At 47.7% G+C, this 19045-nt stretch overlaps 1 protein-coding gene across 1 annotated transcript; it reads left to right on the forward strand.

The window, feature by feature from the left end:
- The first annotated feature begins 1399 nt into the window (after positions 1–1399).
- Positions 1400–2659, forward strand: LOC149342488 (uncharacterized). Its single transcript, XM_089546802.1, has one exon. The coding sequence runs from the start codon at positions 1400–1402 to the stop codon at positions 2657–2659; it is 1260 nt and encodes a 419-aa protein (XP_089402928.1).
- The last annotated feature ends 16386 nt before the right edge of the window (positions 2660–19045 follow it).

A 19045-nucleotide genomic window follows, 5' to 3' on the forward strand; every position in this document is an offset into this window, starting at 1 on the left:
ACGAGGAGTTCTCCAGTCTTGTCGGAGGGAAGATTTATTTCATGTTTATAACGGGGAGTAGTGCCCCATTTTGGTGTTTGAGGGCAGGGGATCCCTTGCGCCCGGTGTTAAAGTTCGTGGACAGGGAAACATCGCAACTCATTGCCTGTGATCTGACCGTGACCTGGAATCCGCCTCTGTGTGACTGTGTGGAGATGAAGTTTGAGGAGAACCTATAGTAGACCATTTCTCAGTTCTACAGGAACGCTGCACATCGGAACTGCGCGTATAGCTAGCACCTCTAGTGCGGATTCGGAGTTAAAATCCTGAAAATGTGTGGTGGTCCAATGAAAAAAGACGCTAGAGTGACTTCGCGATATTCACTTCTTCAGCCGTAGTTCACACAGCTATTTGAAGCCAACCAACGCTCAATACGCCAAAGTCTATCTAGGCTAGGGATTTCCTCTCGTCTCTGATCTAGTTAAGAAAACTAAGCCTCTAAAAGCTTACAGTTTTCTTCCAGTGGCTCACATCTCACGTCAGAGTCGCTGGTAACCTGGCTGAGAAGATTCTTGCCCCAGAAACTCAGTCGCTTCAAATTTAATTGCTGTCCCGAAAGATGAACGCTTCGCAAGACAGCTAGGTGTTCACCACTTTTCACTTTTACAGCCTCTGCACTTCTATTGCGTTACACGAGGCTTGTAGAGCGAGAAAGCTGCTCTCTTTTATCGTCTGCGCACCGACTCGCCTGTACGCCGATACGGCTGCACAACATTACTATAAAAATAACACTAACTGAATAAACAAATAAATAAATGAACTAATTTTCTTTTCAGTTAGCACACTTATCCTCGCAGGGGCGTCTGATTCATGCAGACGATGGTGAGTTGCGACACCACGGGTACCTGAGCATCCGCAGGGACATCCCCGCAGGGGGATGATGGTGAGCAGTGCGCCACCGCGGACCCGAGCACCCGCGCTTAGCCGTGCGTGGCATCGCCGTGTCCGGGGAAAAGGGGATCCTGGTGGTTGAGCCGATGCCGAGCGTTTGGACCCTTAAGGCCCCTCGGCGGAGGCAACACACCACTTTGGCCCCAGCTTCCTGTAGACGGCACCTCCGGCCTGACCCGACCGGGGGAAATCGGCAGTCGCCTTTTCCTGTCCTCCCCTCTATCTTTCACTTTTCTATCTCTTTCTTACAACTTTCCTGTCTCCTCCTCTTTTCTTCGTTTTTTTTTTCACCTTTCATAGGCGGCTAGGGTTAACCTTGTGTGGCCAACTACCCTGAGTTGCGCCATATTTGGTTATAGTTGAGGTGTACAGCTGGCGTGAGCAGGGCTTGCTTGCAAGTTCCTGTCCCGTCCCCTTGTTGGGCTCCATGGTGGGCGGCTGGCACCATGGCCGAAAAACGACATTTTTTATGGCTCCTCCCCCTTCACAAAATGATCGCCTTCAAAAAAGAGTGCGGACCGAGGTCACTACCCAGTACTTTCAGAAATCGAAAGAAACGTTCCCAAAGTTTCATGTTGTTCACAGTGAAGCAGCAGAAAAGACCGCCCGAACAATATCCCCATTCATAGTAACAAGAACCCTAACCAGTGCCTTAGGCACAGGTTACAAGCTAAAAAAAACGCCTAGTGGTGACCTTCTACTAGAACTGAAAGACAACTACCAATATTCTAAACTGTCTAACTTGATGTCCATTGGGGATATACCTGTCTCAATTACTGCACATCGATCTTTGAACACCGTCCGGGGAGTGATCTCCGAAATCGATTTCCTTGAACTCACAGAAGAAGAAATGCTCGAAGGTCTGAAAGACCAGAATGTCATCAATGTCCACCGCATCAAGATCAGAAAGGAAAACAAAGAAATAGCAACAAAACATCTTGTCCTCACGTTCAGCTCAAGCATACTGCCTGAATCAATAGAAGTTGGTTACCTCAAGATAAATGTCCGATACTATATCCCAAATCCCCGACGGTGTTTCAACTGCCAGCGATATGGTCATGGCTCACCGAGCTGCCGTGGCCGAAACACATGTGCAAAATGCGCCTCAAACGAACACGTTTCTGAAAACTCTGAAGCAGCAGCACTTCGGTGCGCAAACTGTGATGGTGATCACCCCTCCTATTCCAGATGGCGTCCGTCATGGAAGAGTGAAAAAGAAATAATAACAATGAAGATAAAGCAAAACATAACTTTCAAGGAAGCACGACAACTCTTTCATGCAAAGAACACGTTTAACTTCACAGCAAGAACAAACTTCGCTGATGTGGTGCGCGGGGGCGCTGCACCGCACCTCGTTCCGGCCACTGCCCAGGCAAAGCCTCAGGCAGGGCCATCTGCGCCCCCGGCAGGGTCAGCAAACGCTGCCTTGCCACCCCCCAAAAAGGTCTCGCCGTCCCCTGAGTCGGCGGACGATCAGACCACCCCCTCTAGGAGGAGGTCTGAAGTTCGTACACGCGCGGCATCCCCGCGGGCCTCCAGCGCCTCCACTGAGGCGATGGATGTATCACCCGGCACGCCCGTCCTGCACGGGCGGCATAGCTCACTTGACCGCCAAAATAAAGGAAGGACCCGAATCACGGGTCCCCTAAACCAGAAACCTAGGTTCCCACTTATCCCACTTTTCCCACTTTTTCTCCTGGGGCCTTATGCCTACAGGAAACGAACCTAGGTCTTAAACACAAGAATTTTTTGAGGAAATACAAAGTCTTTCGTACTGACAGGGAGCAAACTAGCAGGCTCTCTGGAGGTGTTGCTATTGTCATCCAAGACGGTTTTGCAACTTGCGAAATCAAACTTAGAACTAACTATGAAGCTGTTGCAGTCACCGTCCTACATTTCAAAACAATTACAATATGTTCTGTATATCTCGGGCCACACCAAACAGTTACACTTAATGACTTGGAAACACTTTTAGAACAGCTGCCAGAGCCATATCTGGTAGTTGGGGATTTTAATGCCCACTCTGTTTTTTGGGGAAGTGAACAGACTGACACTAGAGGTCGTGTTTTAGAAGATTTTATTTTGTGCAACGACGTTTGCCTGCTAAATACAGGTAAACCTACGTATTGTTATCCAGCCTCAGGAAAAATGAGTTGCATAGACTTGTCTTTTAGTTCACCCTCTGTTTTTACTGATTTTAATTGGGATGTTCTTGAAAATCCGTACGGAAGTGATCGCCTTCCTATAGCAATTAGCTTGTCATCACCACCATCAATCATTCCTAGCAAACCACGTCGTTGGAAGCTCCACGCAGCTGACTGGGCACTATTCCAGGAAAAGGCCGCAATGGATAAAATTTTTTCGGATGATCTTAGTGTAGACGATCTCAACGAAATAATTACAACTTGTATTATAACTGCTGCGCGCCTAGCCATTCCTCAGTCTTCGGGAGTGGTACGCCAAAACCACAGGGTTTGGTATAACGAAAACTGCAGAGACGCAAAAAAGAGGCAGAATAAAGTCTGGGGAATTTTTCGCAGGTATCCAACAGCTGAGAACTTCATAAGATTTAAAAAAGCGAGCGCAAAAGCACGACATTTCCGTCGTAGTGCGGAAAAAACTCATGGCAAAGCTACATATCATCCATAAACAGTTCCGTCACATCCAAAAAAATCTGGGAGCAATTTCGCAAACTGAATGGTAGCTTCTCTCCTTTCACAATTCCCCTTCTTACAGACCCTGGTACACAAACAAGTATAGAGGAACAGGCAGACATCTTAGGCGAACATTTCTCACACGTTTCTAGCTCTTCCCACTACACAGAACAATTTTTACGATACAAAAACACATCTGAGAAACAAAGACTCCCTAAAAGCGCCTGCACAAATGAAGCATACAATAGTTTCATCACAATTCATGAAATAAACAGTTTTATCTACTGGCAAACAGACTGCGCCCGGCCCTGATCAAATTCATTATCAAATGCTGACACATCTTTCTCAGCCGTCTTTAGAAGCACTTTTGAGTTTTTTCAACAAAATATGGATGTCAGGAAAAATACCCGAAGCATGGAAAAAGGCCATTATTGTACCATTCTTGAAACCCGGAAAACTACCAACCTCCCCCAACAGTTAGAGGCCCATAGCCCTTACAAGCTGTCTCGCAAAATCGTTCGAAAGCATTGTTAACATTAGGCTGACGTTTGTCCTTAGAACCCGTGAACTTCTCGACATCCACCAATGTGGTTTCAAAAAATCTTGTTCAACAACTGACCATCTCGTCCGCCTGGAAAATACAGTTAGAGAAGCATTCATACGAAACGTGAAGAAAACATGAAGTTCTTGGGGTCAAGTCTTCTCGCAGAAAAGTTGTCTTTTCGAATACTCAAAGTCGGGAACCTTAGGCAGTGATGTTACGAAATTTATTTTTGTATCTCGCACAGCTAATTTCGACATACTGTCGTACGTATAGACTTCAAGGGAAACGGGGCGTCTTAAACTATGGCCCTCAAACAGTGCTGAAGAAAAAACACCAAATACTGCAACTTCCCAGAAAAGCTGTTTCGAAGCCCTGAAACGCACTCACAAGCACTAACTACTTCTAACGTCTCTCTTACATTGTTCGAAGCGGTCTCTTAAACCCTGACAAGAAGAATACTTCAAATCAACTGGTTTAGAATTCTCTAGGAAAAGAAAGGCGCAATAACTGTCTCACTTCTGGTTGGATACCCAACCATGCCTTGATGGAAGGCAGGAATGAGGGAGTGAAAGAAGAGAAAAAAAGTACCACCTGGGGATCCTTAACTTGACATTCGGTACTTCACTCCAATGGAAGACAGAGGGAAAGTATAAGCTCCAGGGAATAAGACAAGGGCAGGAGAAACACGCCTACCGCAGCGGCGTCAAGGTATCAACTAGGCCAAAAGCGAATTCTTCGATTTCTAACGCAGCGGACCAGCGAATTCCTCCCACGAAAAAAAAAAAAAAAAACACGCATGGATCTCCAATGGCAGCGAGGCTTCTTTAACGCCATTAACAGATCATACACCTAAACTTTGTACAACGCAACCGGTGGCCGCAAAGCCGCTTCTTAGACGAAGAACGAAATCGACTGTTTTTGAAAGATCGCCATCGCCACCGCGCTCTGCGCGAACTGGTCTCTATTTTCTCGCCACACGCGCCTGCGCTTAGAAATCCTACCGAGAACGGCTGTGCCTATGCGCGCTGTTTGCGGAGCAGCCTGGGTGCGATGTGTGGAGAGGGCAATGGGCGCTCGCTCGGCGCCTGAGCAGCGGACCAGCCACCGAGATGATCTCCCAGCCGGAGATGGGTACTCCGCGGTCTCCTGCCGCACTTGATCCTTCAGAATGATTTCCAAGTGGCCATTTTGCTTTCGAGATAGCTTTCTAGGCGCGGTGGCCGTGCAACGCGGCAGGTCTGCGTGATAAAAAATGGCCAAGCTTTAGCGTGCGATCCCGGCCGCGGCGGCTGAATTTCGTTGAAGGCGAAATTCTAGAGGCCCGTGTGCTGTGCGATGTCAGTGCACGTTATAAAGAACCCCAGGTGGTCGAAATTTCCGGAGCCCTCCACTACGGTGTCTCTCATAGCCTGTGTTGCATTGGAATGGTAAACCTCAGTAAGCTTTAGCGTGCCTATCTCACCGCTCAGCGTGTCAAAGTGTCGTGTGCGATCCGCGCCAGACAACACAGGGGTGGAGGGCCGGCGTCCTGGTGGCGCGCTTAAATGGCAGTACGCTGCGTGGTGACATCGCTCAATTAGATTTTACTGTCGACGCGGCTGGCCAGTTGGCGTAAGCTTAATTAGATTATCAAGATGTGTGTTGGCAGACTGTCGTTCTCTCTACTAAGAGGGTCCCTACAGAAGAACTTACTTCTCTAGAGCAATTTATGTGAGTGGTTGAACTCAATATTGCGTTAGGCTTTAAAGACACCTTGTTTCGGAAGTCTATGCGGTTCTGGTGACTTGATCGATCATGTCGATGAGCTAATGAAGAACCTCCAAGTAAGCAGTACTTCGCAATATTATCTCGTATAGAAGGAGGATCTGTGATGTTATGGTGTCCGGAAAGAGAGGGAAGAAACTGAGAGGCTCGATATTTATGTCTGAGAGGCTTGTCTGAAAAGCGTTTATTGGAGACGGCACTCATGTATCATGGATACAAAGCACTCACTCACTCACTCACTCACTCACTCACTCACTCACTCACTCACTCACTCACTCACTCACTCACTCACTCACTCACTCACTCACTCACTCACTCACTCACTCACTCACTCACTCACTCACTCACTCACTCACTCACTCACTCACTCACTCACTCACTCACTCACTCACTCACTCACTCACTCACTCACTCACTCACTCACTCACTCACTCACTCACTCACTCACTCACTCACTCACTCACTCACTCACTCACTCACTCACTCACTCACTCATTTTAAGGGTTTCCCTGTACAGTGGTGACTCTTATCTCTTGGATTAAGCATGGAAACCTCTTCGCTTCATGCAGGAATGCCGTTAGTGGTCTGCTACAGGGCTCGACAGTGAGACCTGTGGGCCGGACAGTTGGGGTAAAGTCTGTGCATGAGTTACATAACGTGGTCACCAAGCATCCGTCTCACTTTAGGGACCAGCCCCGAGTGACGAGCAACACGTCTTATCATTTCACTGAATAAGATCGAAAATTTCCTAGTGGGTGCCAGGCGAAAATTGGAAGTTTGTTAATGGTGCACTAAAGAACGGTCTGGAAAAATTTGTTTTGGATTTAATTTAGTTTTTAGGGTTTCCTTGAAGGAATAGTTTCAGTCGCCGACAAAGCAGCCGCAAAATTAATCCCACGTAAATAAAAATAAGCGTGGAATATTTGCTTTCGCGAGGCTTAACCTCATCACCCTGTGATGACCAATGATAATGCTATAATCTATGATGACACCCAAAGTATTGGTATTACTCTTTTCGGACAAGACGTAAGTAATAGTTTGAGAAAACCGCTACATATTTGTGATTTGGATAACATTCTACCGAAATAACAAGCCCGAAACAAGGTAACTGTGTTTTCTCCGCGCTTGCTGCCGCAGGGGTGATGCGCCCGACCATCTAAGTGCCACACTACGCTTATTACACCGCCGAAGGCAGAGCGGCAAGCTACCAAGCGAATGGATGAAAGGCACTGCGCATGTGCTTTTCGCTATGACAGTAATTTTTGCCGCCGCGGTGGCTCAGTGGTTATAATGCTCGGCTGCTGACCCGAAAGACGTGGGTTCGGTCCCGGCCGCGGCGGTTGAATTTCTTTCGAGGAGAAATTCTAGAGGCCCGTGTACTGTGCGATGTCAGTGCACGTTAAAGAACCCCAGGTGGTCGAAATTTCCGGAGCCCATCACTACGGCGTCTCTCATAGCCTGAGTCCCTTTGGGACGTTAAACCCCATAAACCAAACCAAACCAGTAATGCTTGTTGACTCCTCCAACTCTCCGTGGTGAGGCATAAAAAAAAATTATGGCGGGAGCCAGGGAGGTGGCTGGGCGGAATTTTTGATGTGATTCAATAGAGAAATGAGCCGCAGAGGGTAATAATTCGCAGTGTCTAAGAATGCTCGAAGCGTGTAGATCGCTTTCCCATGATTAAAAGACCAACTTTGAGCTCACCTGTGTGCACCTTTAATGATTCCTGTGCCACAGCTGCACTGATGCAAGAGCCATATTGCTACAAGACGGCTGCAGATAAATTCTGACTCGTTCGAATTCTTAAATGGGGACAGCAATGTCGGTACAAGAGCATCACTGCAGTCTATTTGCATAAAAATGCGGCCGCAGCAGAAAATCCGATGGGTAAGAGCGCCAACTCGTGCTTGGCAGCAAAACCTCGGCAACCACTAAATCAGCGCGGTAGCGAAGCGAGCTGTTTTAAGTGCCACATATTTAAAATATTTCAAGAAAGTGACATTCATTTAAGGATGACTTAAAAGCAAATTCTGCACTTCAAAGTTGAAGCTGCGAACGAAAAAATCAAGATTTGTCTCTTCTGGTTTAATGAAAAGCGGCCGATATCCAAAGAGCATAAACGGATAATTAAGAGGGGACGAATAGGCAGGAATGAGGTCAGAGGCTTGTGTAAACCAAGGGATCCGATCGGTGTCTCATTCCAAGGACAATATCCCGCCGTCCGCTCCAGCAGCTCCGAAGCGAGCACCACCTCCAGGCTTTCGGAAGTGGGACCACCTTTTTTTTCCCACCATCCCGAAGGCGTACATCTGGTCGAGTCGGTAATCGGAACGCCATGCTCATGGAGGCAAGCAAAGGTCGACCCCGAGAACAAAAACAGAGCATTTGACAAGGTAAGTTGCTGGGCGAGTTTGTTCCGATATTCCATGGCTACAGCGCAAGGAACGGGACAAAAAGAAGGACATAGGCAGAGACACAACACAGCGCTGCAAAACAGGGCGCAGTGCAACCGTTACAGTGTCGACTATTACCCCGAGGCGCGCGCGAGATACAGGGATGGTCCGATGCCATAGGTCGGCCTAAGGTCGCCGTCGCTGTCACCGCTTTCTCGACGACGAAAAGGGGGTGGATCTGGCTAGTACCGGGCCGTAGAGACACCTTACAAAAGGAAGACGCCGTGCTGGTCATATATTGCGAACCCGGCTCACTGACACTGGTTCTGGCGACAGTGGACCCGCTCAATACGCAGCGATCTCATTTTGTTCTTCCGCTTATCCGTTCGGGGCGCCGACCTCTTCCAGGGATAGCGGTAGGAAGGGTAAAAATGTGTACTGCCGGCATGGTATGCCATTGCCGATAGCTCCAGCGTCCCCTGGTCGGCCAAATAGAAAGTTATCCAGGAAATCCATTTGTGGTCCCGTGATTCACTTCATCCTGGAGACGCGGTGCGGTTTTCGATGTCAGTTTCGTTCAACGCCTGTTTTTGTCAGACTCCATTGGCACATAGTATCAAACGACGCTCCGATGACTTTCAGGAGCCCGCCTAGCTTTCTGTACGCATTTACTAGACGCACTGCCATCATGCACAAGGGCCTGGGAACCGGAGTGGTTTAGAATCCTCTGGCGCGCAGCTAGGGGTAGGCCACCGGCACTGCCGCGACTTAAGCGCGTCTAATTGGAACAACCATGATTGCTTCTCTTCACCTCTTGATTATACCTGACACCTTAATTACTTGCATTAAACATGAGCAAGGGGGGTTTGTATTAAAACCTGGCCCTACACACTAACCCTTAGATCCCTTATGGGCTCCTCTTCCGGCACATGGACTAGCTCGCAAGGTGTGATCCGGGGCAGCGCGCACACACACTACCGCTCAATCAAATAACCAAGGCAAGAAAAAGAAAACAAGTTAAAGACAAAAAAAAACTTCTCCACGAGCGCAGCTGCAATCTGCTTTGAACACAAATCACTCTAGGCGCATTTTTCAACATGTGAGGAGATTGGTCCCATATCTCAACGTTATTCATTTAAGTGATATCTGCTCTCTTTCTGTCCGTTCCGTCTGTCTCTTTTCTGTTTTTTCGCTCCTTTAGAGGCCTTGTTTTTTTCCTGGCTTTTCTACGGAGAGCAACTTTAAATATTCTTTGTAACGACCCCCCCTCCCTTGTCATCTCTCAGATGCTGTTCGCTCGTCCTCTTTCGTCGTCTCAGCTTTCCATCCCGAGCCACGCGTTCAGCGCAAAGCCCGGCTGCCCCTTGTCATGCCGGTGCCGGGAATCAGAGCTGCGGCTTCCATGGCGCCATGTATAATTCAGCAGGGTCACGGTAGGAACAAGCGCCAGGCCCTGTGGCATTGAATACAGCGAGTCCAGACCTTTACGCGCCAGGTTGAGCAAAAGAGTCAAAGAGAGTGCAGCTAACACAAATATTCAGCTGACCGCTGACATCTGAGACCTGCGCGGCTGTGGCCCCATCGCAAGGCGCAGGCTATGTGTTTTCTTCCTTCTTAACTCTCCTCCATCCTTCTGTATCTTTCTTTCGCTCACCGCTCCTTCATCGCTTCGAGAACCGGGTGTGCGCGGCGGAACGATATTCGGGTAAGAAATAAAGGCGACTTCATTTTCTTGAACTTTGTGATAACTACAGATGTGGAGCACTTACTGCTATTTCTATACTCCGTCCCTCAAGAAGAAAATATTGGGAGTTGAATCCTCAAGGCTTAGGGAACGGTGTCGTCATTAGAGCTAAAGACAATAGAGGAGGGAGAGGGAAATCTTTTATTGAAGTGCAGAGCTTCCACGGGCCGAATTGCGGAAGCATCTCCATGTGAAAACAACCTCAAGTCTCAAAGCTCTGCCGGTATTGGCTGGTTCCGCCGACTTTTACACTTTCTTCAGATTGAGAGGGTTCCCTAGTTTTGCCCCTGATCAGAGCAAAGACCGTAGGTCATACATGGCAGAATTATTTTTGGTAAGTAATTGAATTACAATAGTAAATATTTCCAAAAATTCCGAAAATGTAATTCAATGATATTAACAATTACTGCTCACTAAAACGAATGTCTTTATATTGCAATTAACTTCATTAATTGAAGCAATTACTTTTAAATTCATTTATGGCTTCACGCATCCAAGAAGTATGCCAGTCACCGCTCTTGCGGACATTTAAAATTTCTTAATTTCATTTAAAACATTCAAAATTTCTTAAACAGCAGGAGCGACTGAACTTCAAAATGGCCGTCGAAAATTCTGCCCGCTTTGAAAAAATGGTGTCCTTGACCCTGCTGACTAGCCGCTCTTCGGAAGCCGATGAGGGCAGTTCAGTGTTCTACATTAAAATCTCTTTCAGCCCTTGGTAGCATTAAAAATGGTAAAGCCCTGTAGGTTGCTCACCATCCGGCGGTGACTTTAATCATTCAGTGTGTCATGTCGACTCGCCTAATTGATTTTGAACACTTCGTCGGACGCGTCTCTTCTTGGTGCCGCAGCAATTTCTTGATCACAGTGGATTCTCTAGAGTGAGCGTAACTAGTCAATAAAAGCAATAGCAAAAATAGTTCTTCCCTTTGGTTGCACGCGCCACGCCGTTCAACTCCCACTATGGCAGCAACTCTCTGCCATAGGAATTACAACAGAATAAAGACCAAATTCTCTCTGGAAACGCGACGCGCCGCACATAATTTGATCTTCCCTCTAAACTCCATCTCGTCCAACATTACCTCTTCCTCCCCCTTTTTTCCCTTTACCTCGGGCCATTAGAAAGATATCACAATACGATTAAAACACAGAAAAAAGAAGAACAACCAAACACTCGTCACTCTTTTGATTTTCAAATACGTGTGGACTTGCGCTAGTTCACACGCAAATTCGGCCGAATAGTCCAGTCGCATATACAGTTTTTTTAATGTTCTTCTAATATGGCCTTTAGCGGACTTGGCATCGCCGCCCAGTCGCCGTCCTCTCACGTTTGTGCAGAATCTCCCTGCGGGACTACGCATGCACTCGACTTGTTCCGGTTTTCCGGAGCGAATTCGGATGGTGTCGTGGAGACAGTCTCTCTTCAGAGAGCACGACGTGATAGCTCCTCCCAGTCGAATGCTGTACGTGACTGCCACAGATTGCTACCACCACCAAGGGGTGAACGAAAGAGTAGTCAGGATACGGGGAGGAGACGAGAGAGTGTATGGATAGAAGCTGAGGAAGAAACTCGCAGCACTGGTCCCTGGGACTCGATACATTCCCAGAATACGTTAATAGGGAGACACATCTAGAACGATCCCGAGATGTAGCCGGCATGGAGCCGAGACTGACGACGACGCACCAAATCGAGGTCGTTAGATAGATGCCGTCTCGCCGTGCGGCACAACGACTAGTTCGGCGAATCTCTTTTTCGCAATGCAGCTGGAAGCTTATTTCTGTCTGTCTCATTGCCGTGTTGTGCATAGGGTGAGCCGTTTTAGTATATAGGCAGACATGGCAGTAACTCAATTACTGCAACGACATTACCCCTATGTAATTGTCTTCTCGGTAATTTTCAGTGAAGCATATTACGTTTATGGTCTAGTAATTTATTAATGTGAGGAAAAACACTGGGCCAGTAGCCTTGCAGGAAAAGTTATATTCTACTCTCGAAGTAACTTTCATAAAAATGAACAGCTGCTCCTTGCGACTGCAAAGTTTTGCTGCCTTTCATGCCGGAAAGGGCCCCTTGAAAGCAAGAACGACGCGGGGCAAGCCTAGGCCAGAAAAACGGCAGGAGTGCGCATCTTGCGATAATTTATTAAGCAGCAAGGGCAGCCGGCGCATTTCAGAGTTCAATACTCTGTGTTGCCGGGCTTCTAGCAAGACTAGCTTAACCCGCCGCTCGCGGGAAAGATGCTGCTTGCTCCCTTTATTCTTCAACGAGAACGCTGTGACACTTTCCTAGCCTTTCCGCTCGCAACTCACGCCAAACCTCGGTATGTCGCTTAAATTAGCGGCAGTGGTGGATGTGACATTGACGAAGCCATGTTTTTGCATCACAACCTCCCCCCCTCCCCCTCCCCCTCCCCCGCTCACGCTGCCGCTCCTTTCTCAGAAATATATTGGTAGATCGGGAAAAAAGGCCTCCTAGACGAGCGGAATGAAAAGAGCCAGCGTGTTGCTCTGCTACCGCTTCTGGTGGTGTTTCGAGGACGACCCACGCATGCCGCTAGCCGATCGGTCTAAGGAATGGTTCTTCTGGTAATTGTCTGCCTCGAAGATCTACCACTGCGGCAGTGGGGATGCCGCGGGGCGATGCTCAGTGACTGCGAAAGTGAAGGCCAGGCTACAAGAAGAACGCCGCGGCCACCGGACAACAAAGCTGTGCTTAAAGAGTGTGGACTAGACTGTCAAGAAGAGAGGCCGATCCTCTTGTCGGTCTTCCAACCCCTTCTTCCAAATGTAGCAGCCGTGTAAGTGTATTTTATGAAGTCTTTTCCTGTTTTCATTTCTTGAACCCCGTCTCTGGTGACCTCGTTTATGCACGGACCCCGACCCGGCAACATGAGTCTAAACAACAGGTGGTAGCGGGACTCAGGAGTGCACGCAGGGGCACTCCCATGGTTACAAAGGCTTAGGGCACAGTGACGTCCTCTCATCTCCACGAGGCGCGGAGGAGGATGTGAAAGCGTCCATGGCACCAACATCCCCGAAAGGAATCTTACGAGGTGGATACTAGCTCCGAAGCACTAGATAACCAGCTTCGGAGACTTGAAACGGTGCAGATAGATCAGCCCAGCAAGGGGCTGGGTTCGCTGTTAATTTCTTTTGAGTGAAAGTGAACGAGCGTTTAGCCGTCCTTTTGCTTTCTTTGTTTTGTTCGTATTGTCTTGTATTTCTAATGGGCCGAGTTAAGGCGAAAAAAGGGGGAAGATTAGATGTTGGGTGAGACGGAGTCGGGCGGGAATACCAAGGAATGTGTGCGTCGCATTTTGAGAGATAATTTGGTGCACCTCTTACTCAAATGTTTTTGGGAGATAGTTACTGAAGGAGTGAGAATTGAATGGAGTGGTTCTGAATACACAATAGGTGCATTTAGATTTACTCACTGTAGCAGGGAAACTAGAAGGCAAAAAGTATTACATCGCACCGGTCCTTTAAATGAAATGCCTAACTCTGGTTTTGCTCTTACATACGCGTCATCTGCATCAAGAAACAAATCCAAGTAAAATGCCTTGGATTCATACCACGCACCGTTTCACAAAGGCAAAAATGACTTTTAACCTTTTGTCTAAAAGAGCAATTGCGAAATTCACCGAATCCCACATTTTTGGAATGCAAGTGGCCATCAACAAAGCCGGGTGGGCCGCCGCCGCTCAGCTCCAACACGAGGTGGCTCTAACTCTCCTAGCGCCCTTCTTCCCGTCAATTCTCCCTTCTTGGGCAGGGGTTGCGCTCGAGGTATTTCTGTCCGCGCCCAAGAGGCATAGCACGCAATCCAACGGCTTCTCGCTAAAGCCAGGACGCAGGAAAATACAAGGCAATACAGCCAAATGTGTGGTTGCATAGTCGAGAGGTCGCATGGTAAAACGCACTGGCGTGCGCGAGTGGCGGCGAGGAAGAGCGGCAACAAAACGAGGGGATAAAAAAATGCGAAGCAAGGGATAGCCAGGAACATGACGCCGACACTGGCAATGAGAACGAGAAGCAATAGCAGAACAGGAATGCCTCCGATGTTTGCAAAGAGAAGATGCAAAGGCAGAATAAGGCGAATACAGTCCTCACATGGCAGGAAGATAGTGCACGTCGGGGGTGACACCCCAGAGGCTCGACGCCGGTTCCGCTTCACAGTCACGAACAACGACGCAGCTCTTTTTAATTCTTTGTACGCGTTGGGACGCTAGCAGGCAACGCATCCCTCGAGCTACCTCCCTAGTTCAGCTTTGTCGTGGGCGCGCACATTGTTGTTCTTCTCAAAACCTCGCTTCTCTTCAGCCGAGCGCTGCTGTGCATCGCTTCTTACCACTGCCGCCGGCGCGGTTTTTTCTAAGTGTTCCCCCGCAGCGCAGCACTCTGTTTGCCTTCCATCTTGACGTCAGTCTTCGGAGTCTTGTGCGCTCTGATACTCATGCACAGAATTTCGAGGGGCGAAGGAGAGGAACGCGGCGTGCTCCCGTAAAAAGTTACTAGAAAGGCAAGGGGAAAACAAACATTCAAGTGTTATATGGTGTGAAGACGTGAAGAGTCGACCCGCCACGAGGAACTGCGCTGTCTGAGCCGTTTGCTTCCAACCTTTCCCCGTTCGTGCGCTTCTTTTCAACTGCGGCTGACGTTGCTATTGCTGCTGCTGCTACCAGTGATGTGTGTTTTATTGTTTCCGAGCCCTCGGGCTAGGCAGGAGATATTTTAGTTTGTTGTGACCCGCCTGGACCTTTATGCTCGCTGTGCTGTTGTGAGCACTTGGTTTTGTTTTAGCTCATGGGAGCTTGGTGATAAGAGGTGCCATCGGCTGGGAGGCACATTCACAGCTTCTTTCTTATCTGGCGTCAATTCTTGATTAGGGTGTCTTAGAGAACACCCCGGTTACATAATTTCTCGCTTCGATGCGACAGAAGCATCAGACAGTGGTTTAATATTGTGGGGGGGCTAGTTTTCTCCTGTTGTAGAAAATCTCTAGGAACTCAGAAACTCGTTTCAGCATTCTCAAAATCCATCCTTTGTGGGACGGTTTTCTTTAAAATGATGGTGCTTGGCAAAAACGCTTTTATTAAATTGTAAAAAATCAGTTAAACTGCACTGGCAAGTGAAGTTCGTGCTACTTTTCAAAGATATAGAATTGACACATTCATAGGGTGTAAAAGCCTTTCACTTTTCGTTTGCGTTGTCCGCTATTTTCATGTATACTGCAGATTTTCTATGAAAAGATATAAGGGTATCTAAAAAACATTCACCTTCCGCTGATACCCTTGCCATTGTTTTCTATTTCTACGCACATGACGCATATTCCTGGGAATTGTGCAGAGAATGCAGGCATGGAATTTTCTTCCAGCTGGTTTTTTCACCCGATAAGTTCTCCTTGCAACATACTTTTACATGTCATGAATAGCGAAGCTTCATACGAAACCGATTTCATGTGTAAAATTTTTTGCGTCTTGAACATTGCTTGTAATTGAAGAGCCAATGTGTGTAAGAGCGACGTTAGTTATTCTAAACTCAAACATAAATAAATAAATGAAATTTTATGAAATTTTTTGGCTTCTCTGTTGCGTTTTATAACCACCCCTCTTTATTTTCTTCCGTCCGTCATCCGTCCGTAACAAATAAGAAGACAAAATGATGTATATATATATCGAGCAACAGTTTGCTTGCAGTGTGCATATGCTATGTTTAGGAGCGTTTCTTCCTGGATTCAATGCACCGGCGAAAGGTATTGCGCAGTATTGACAGCGAGAGGGAGCAGTAAACAAATGAGCGGCACAGATGCTAAAATGCGGGAGTAACATCAGAAGTGCTGTACAGAGAGGCAATGTATGCAAAAACTTGCAGACCTTCCAACCGCACGACGCAAGAGGCACAGTCAGAAGCGCGTATACCACCATCCACCGAGAGTCGCATACATGGTTTGAATGTTTTGGAGCTAAAATGCCGTATAGCCGACGCCGGCCGTACACCACAGCGGCAGTTCTAAAGTCAACTCCACGACTCGACATTCACAAAATCTCCGCCGCGTCCTGTGGAGCGGGAAATGAGAACGTAGCTTATAGCCTGTCTGTGGAATATTTGTTCGTTTCTTTCTATTTGCTTTTCTTATGTATTTTTGGAAAGAGTCTGGCGTGAGTGAAGTTGTTCCTCCCCATCCGGGGAAGGGAATTGCACACGCGGCGTACAACGAAAGGGAAGGCTCAAGTATACGGCCACCAGCAGCAAGAAACGCAACGACCAACAAGAGTGCAGCTGGGGCGATGCAAGACTTCCCGCTTACCGTGCAATGGCATAGAAGAAGCACGTGTATTAAGAGAAAAACAAACAAAACAGAAGCAACACAAGACATAGGCGTGAAGAAAACAGTCACGGGATCAAAAAGCAAGAAAACAGATGTGGAAATGAAAGATGGAGAAAAAATTTGTCTCCGTACATGCAGAGTGTGCGAATTCCAAGAAAACAAGCAGAAAAAACAGTAAAGCACGTGAAAAGATTAAGGATACTTCGGAAGAAGCGGGCGTGGGGATATGGCGGATGAAAGGGAGCCTTTCGACTTCGGACTTGAAACAAATGGAAGTAGCGGAAACGGCCTCGGTAAACGAGGAGGTTTCCGCGGTATCATGGCGCCTGCCCGCGTTGCGCCGGCGTTGTCACGCTTCCGCTGCTGCCGGCGTTTCTGCTGCTCATGCTGCTCGGATGCGTCCCTCGATGAAAGCTCTAGATGGCGGTGACGCGAAAAGCGCTTCCGCAGAGGCACACACGAGGCGCAAGAAATGGCTCGCTTCCCTTTGCCGAGGCGGCTGCGTGCTGGACTAATGGCCACGTCGGGGAAGCTGTTATTGTGTGTGCGTGTGTCACTGAAGTCGCGGCCGCAGCGTGTGTATCCCGAAGCTTCTCCCGGGATATAGCGTCCGTGCATTCTGCTCTGTACAAAGAGGAAGAAGACGTTAGGTCTCTGCTTCTTGGGCTTGTATGCACCCTGGCCAATCTCCCGCGGTGGGTATGTGCCATTAGGCATGAAGACATCATCATCGTCATCTAAGGTTCGAATGATGCGCAGACTCGTAGAAGCTTCGTGCGCTGTTAGTCGAACATTAATGTCGCTTAGTATGAAAATGCCCTTTCTACTGAGTCTCAACTCTCAAGCGCGGAAATTGAAAAGAGCGTTTCTTTAAAGTTCTTTTTAGTAGACGGCAAGCTTTGGTTTATTAACTGGGTGTACAGAGCGGCCAGACGGTTGTACTTCGATTTGTTCGTCTCGCTGCTCAGGAGCCCGCGACATTTAGGGATTCAACGATGCTTCCTAAAGCGGGAGCTATTTCTGGGAGGTCATCCTCCGCGGACAGACGCGAGAGGGGGTAACGCTGGGCTACAGTAAACTATAGCTGGGCCAACAAAGTGGTTCATGGAAGCGCTTTGACAACTTGCAACTCTCGCTGCGGCCGGCACATTTTTTTTTCAGAATTGTTGTAATTTACACTCTAGCTGCTGAGTATTTCCCGCAGAAAATGAGCATTTTTAATTGTTACGCACGTTTAAAGCAATCGTGAATCATATTTACATACATGATAACTTTTTGTTGGATTCTTTTATCAGAGGCAATTGAAGTTTCGGTTTCGGATTTGTAAAGTGCAGCCTTTTTCATGGGTTACGTTACCAGTCGTTCATGCGTGGGAACGTGTACAATGCTGCATCTTCATTTTTTATTGGAAAAGATGGTAACTTCCCGTCCGTAACTGCAAAGGTAGCCAAAATATAGTTCTGAGAAACGTAGTATCAGTCTTTTCAGGGAACCGCCTTCATCGGCATTTCCAAGAGAAAGACATGACACCCCATATACTGAGCCATGTTTTCTTTTGCAAGCTTTTAACAGGGAGATATTGAACATTGGCTGAGAGCCAAGTGAATGTCACAATAACGGAGGAGTTTCTTCTGCCGGTAGCTCAGACAATTCGGGCACCGCCGCAGGCTGTCGCACTGTGTGCATGTCCAGGATTTATTCATTTTTTTGAGCGTTAAGTCTCCTTCACTCTTCGGTGCTGTAAAGTAGTTGAAACCAAAACTAACTAGAGCCTGCTATACGGGCCAACGCTCATTCGTTGCCCTTTCAATGTAAAGGCTCAATACGCAGCTTTACCTCAAGAGTCAGTATATTAACGCTGAATCGCATTGTCTGAGACAGGGACGCAGCGACGCAGCGCGCCCTGTAGGTGGCCCTGAGACGAATACGGGTTCACCGCGTGCCAAGGATAGGGTGCATGTGTCACTCGCGATGTAGTCGGCGTGGTGTCTGCACGCAGGTTACGTAACGAGTTCTGTCATACACGCCGTCGCATAGAAGAGCTAGAAGATTGCGGCGCCGGCTTCCATGCGTTTAACGTTGAGAAAGCTACAGAAAGAGAAGTAGTTCGCAGCGTCTGGATTTTGTAGTGAACCACATAATGGATTTTGCCTTAAGATTGACAACTTTTGCGTCATGCTGCGTAGCTCAGGGGTAGAGATAAAGGAAGGCGCAATAGGTGTAAAAGTACGGTCCAGGTGGACACCTGCACTGCATCATGAAAGAGAGTATTAAACAAGGGTTGCAAGGGGAAGAAAATAAAAATATATATTTACAGCTTTTACGCTAGCTCAAGCCGAACATTGCGATTTGTTCAATGAACCTAAAAGTAATTATTCTTTGTTCCAATGTCCCATGACTTCGGCGGCAATGCATGCACAAGGACTCGCCGCTGGAAAAGCGCAGAACAAACCAAAGAAACATTGGTTGTCCTTAATGCTCGAGAGTTTAAAGAATCTGTTACGCGCATGCTAGCCAATAGCTTTTTATGCGTATTGAACGAGCATTGTTGGAGGAAACTTATTAATAAGGTAAGCTACCAGTGGGTTGGTGTAGTTTAAGACTCGATCCTCCAGTGCGTTAACTACGCAGTTGTGCTTCACACAGAGGCCGCAATAGTCATACATTCACGAATTTGTGCGACGCGGT

Source organism: Amblyomma mixtum, chromosome 5, assembly GCF_055824585.1.
Source record: "Amblyomma mixtum isolate Tamu chromosome 5, ASM5582458v1, whole genome shotgun sequence".
In the NCBI taxonomy this organism is placed as follows: domain Eukaryota; kingdom Metazoa; phylum Arthropoda; class Arachnida; order Ixodida; family Ixodidae; genus Amblyomma; species Amblyomma mixtum.

Bases quoted from the DNA above. Each gene is read 5' to 3' on its own strand.
- LOC149342488 (XM_089546802.1), top strand. From the start codon at position 1,400: ATGGCTCCTCCCCCTTCACAAAATGATCGCCTTCAAAAAAGAGTGCGG.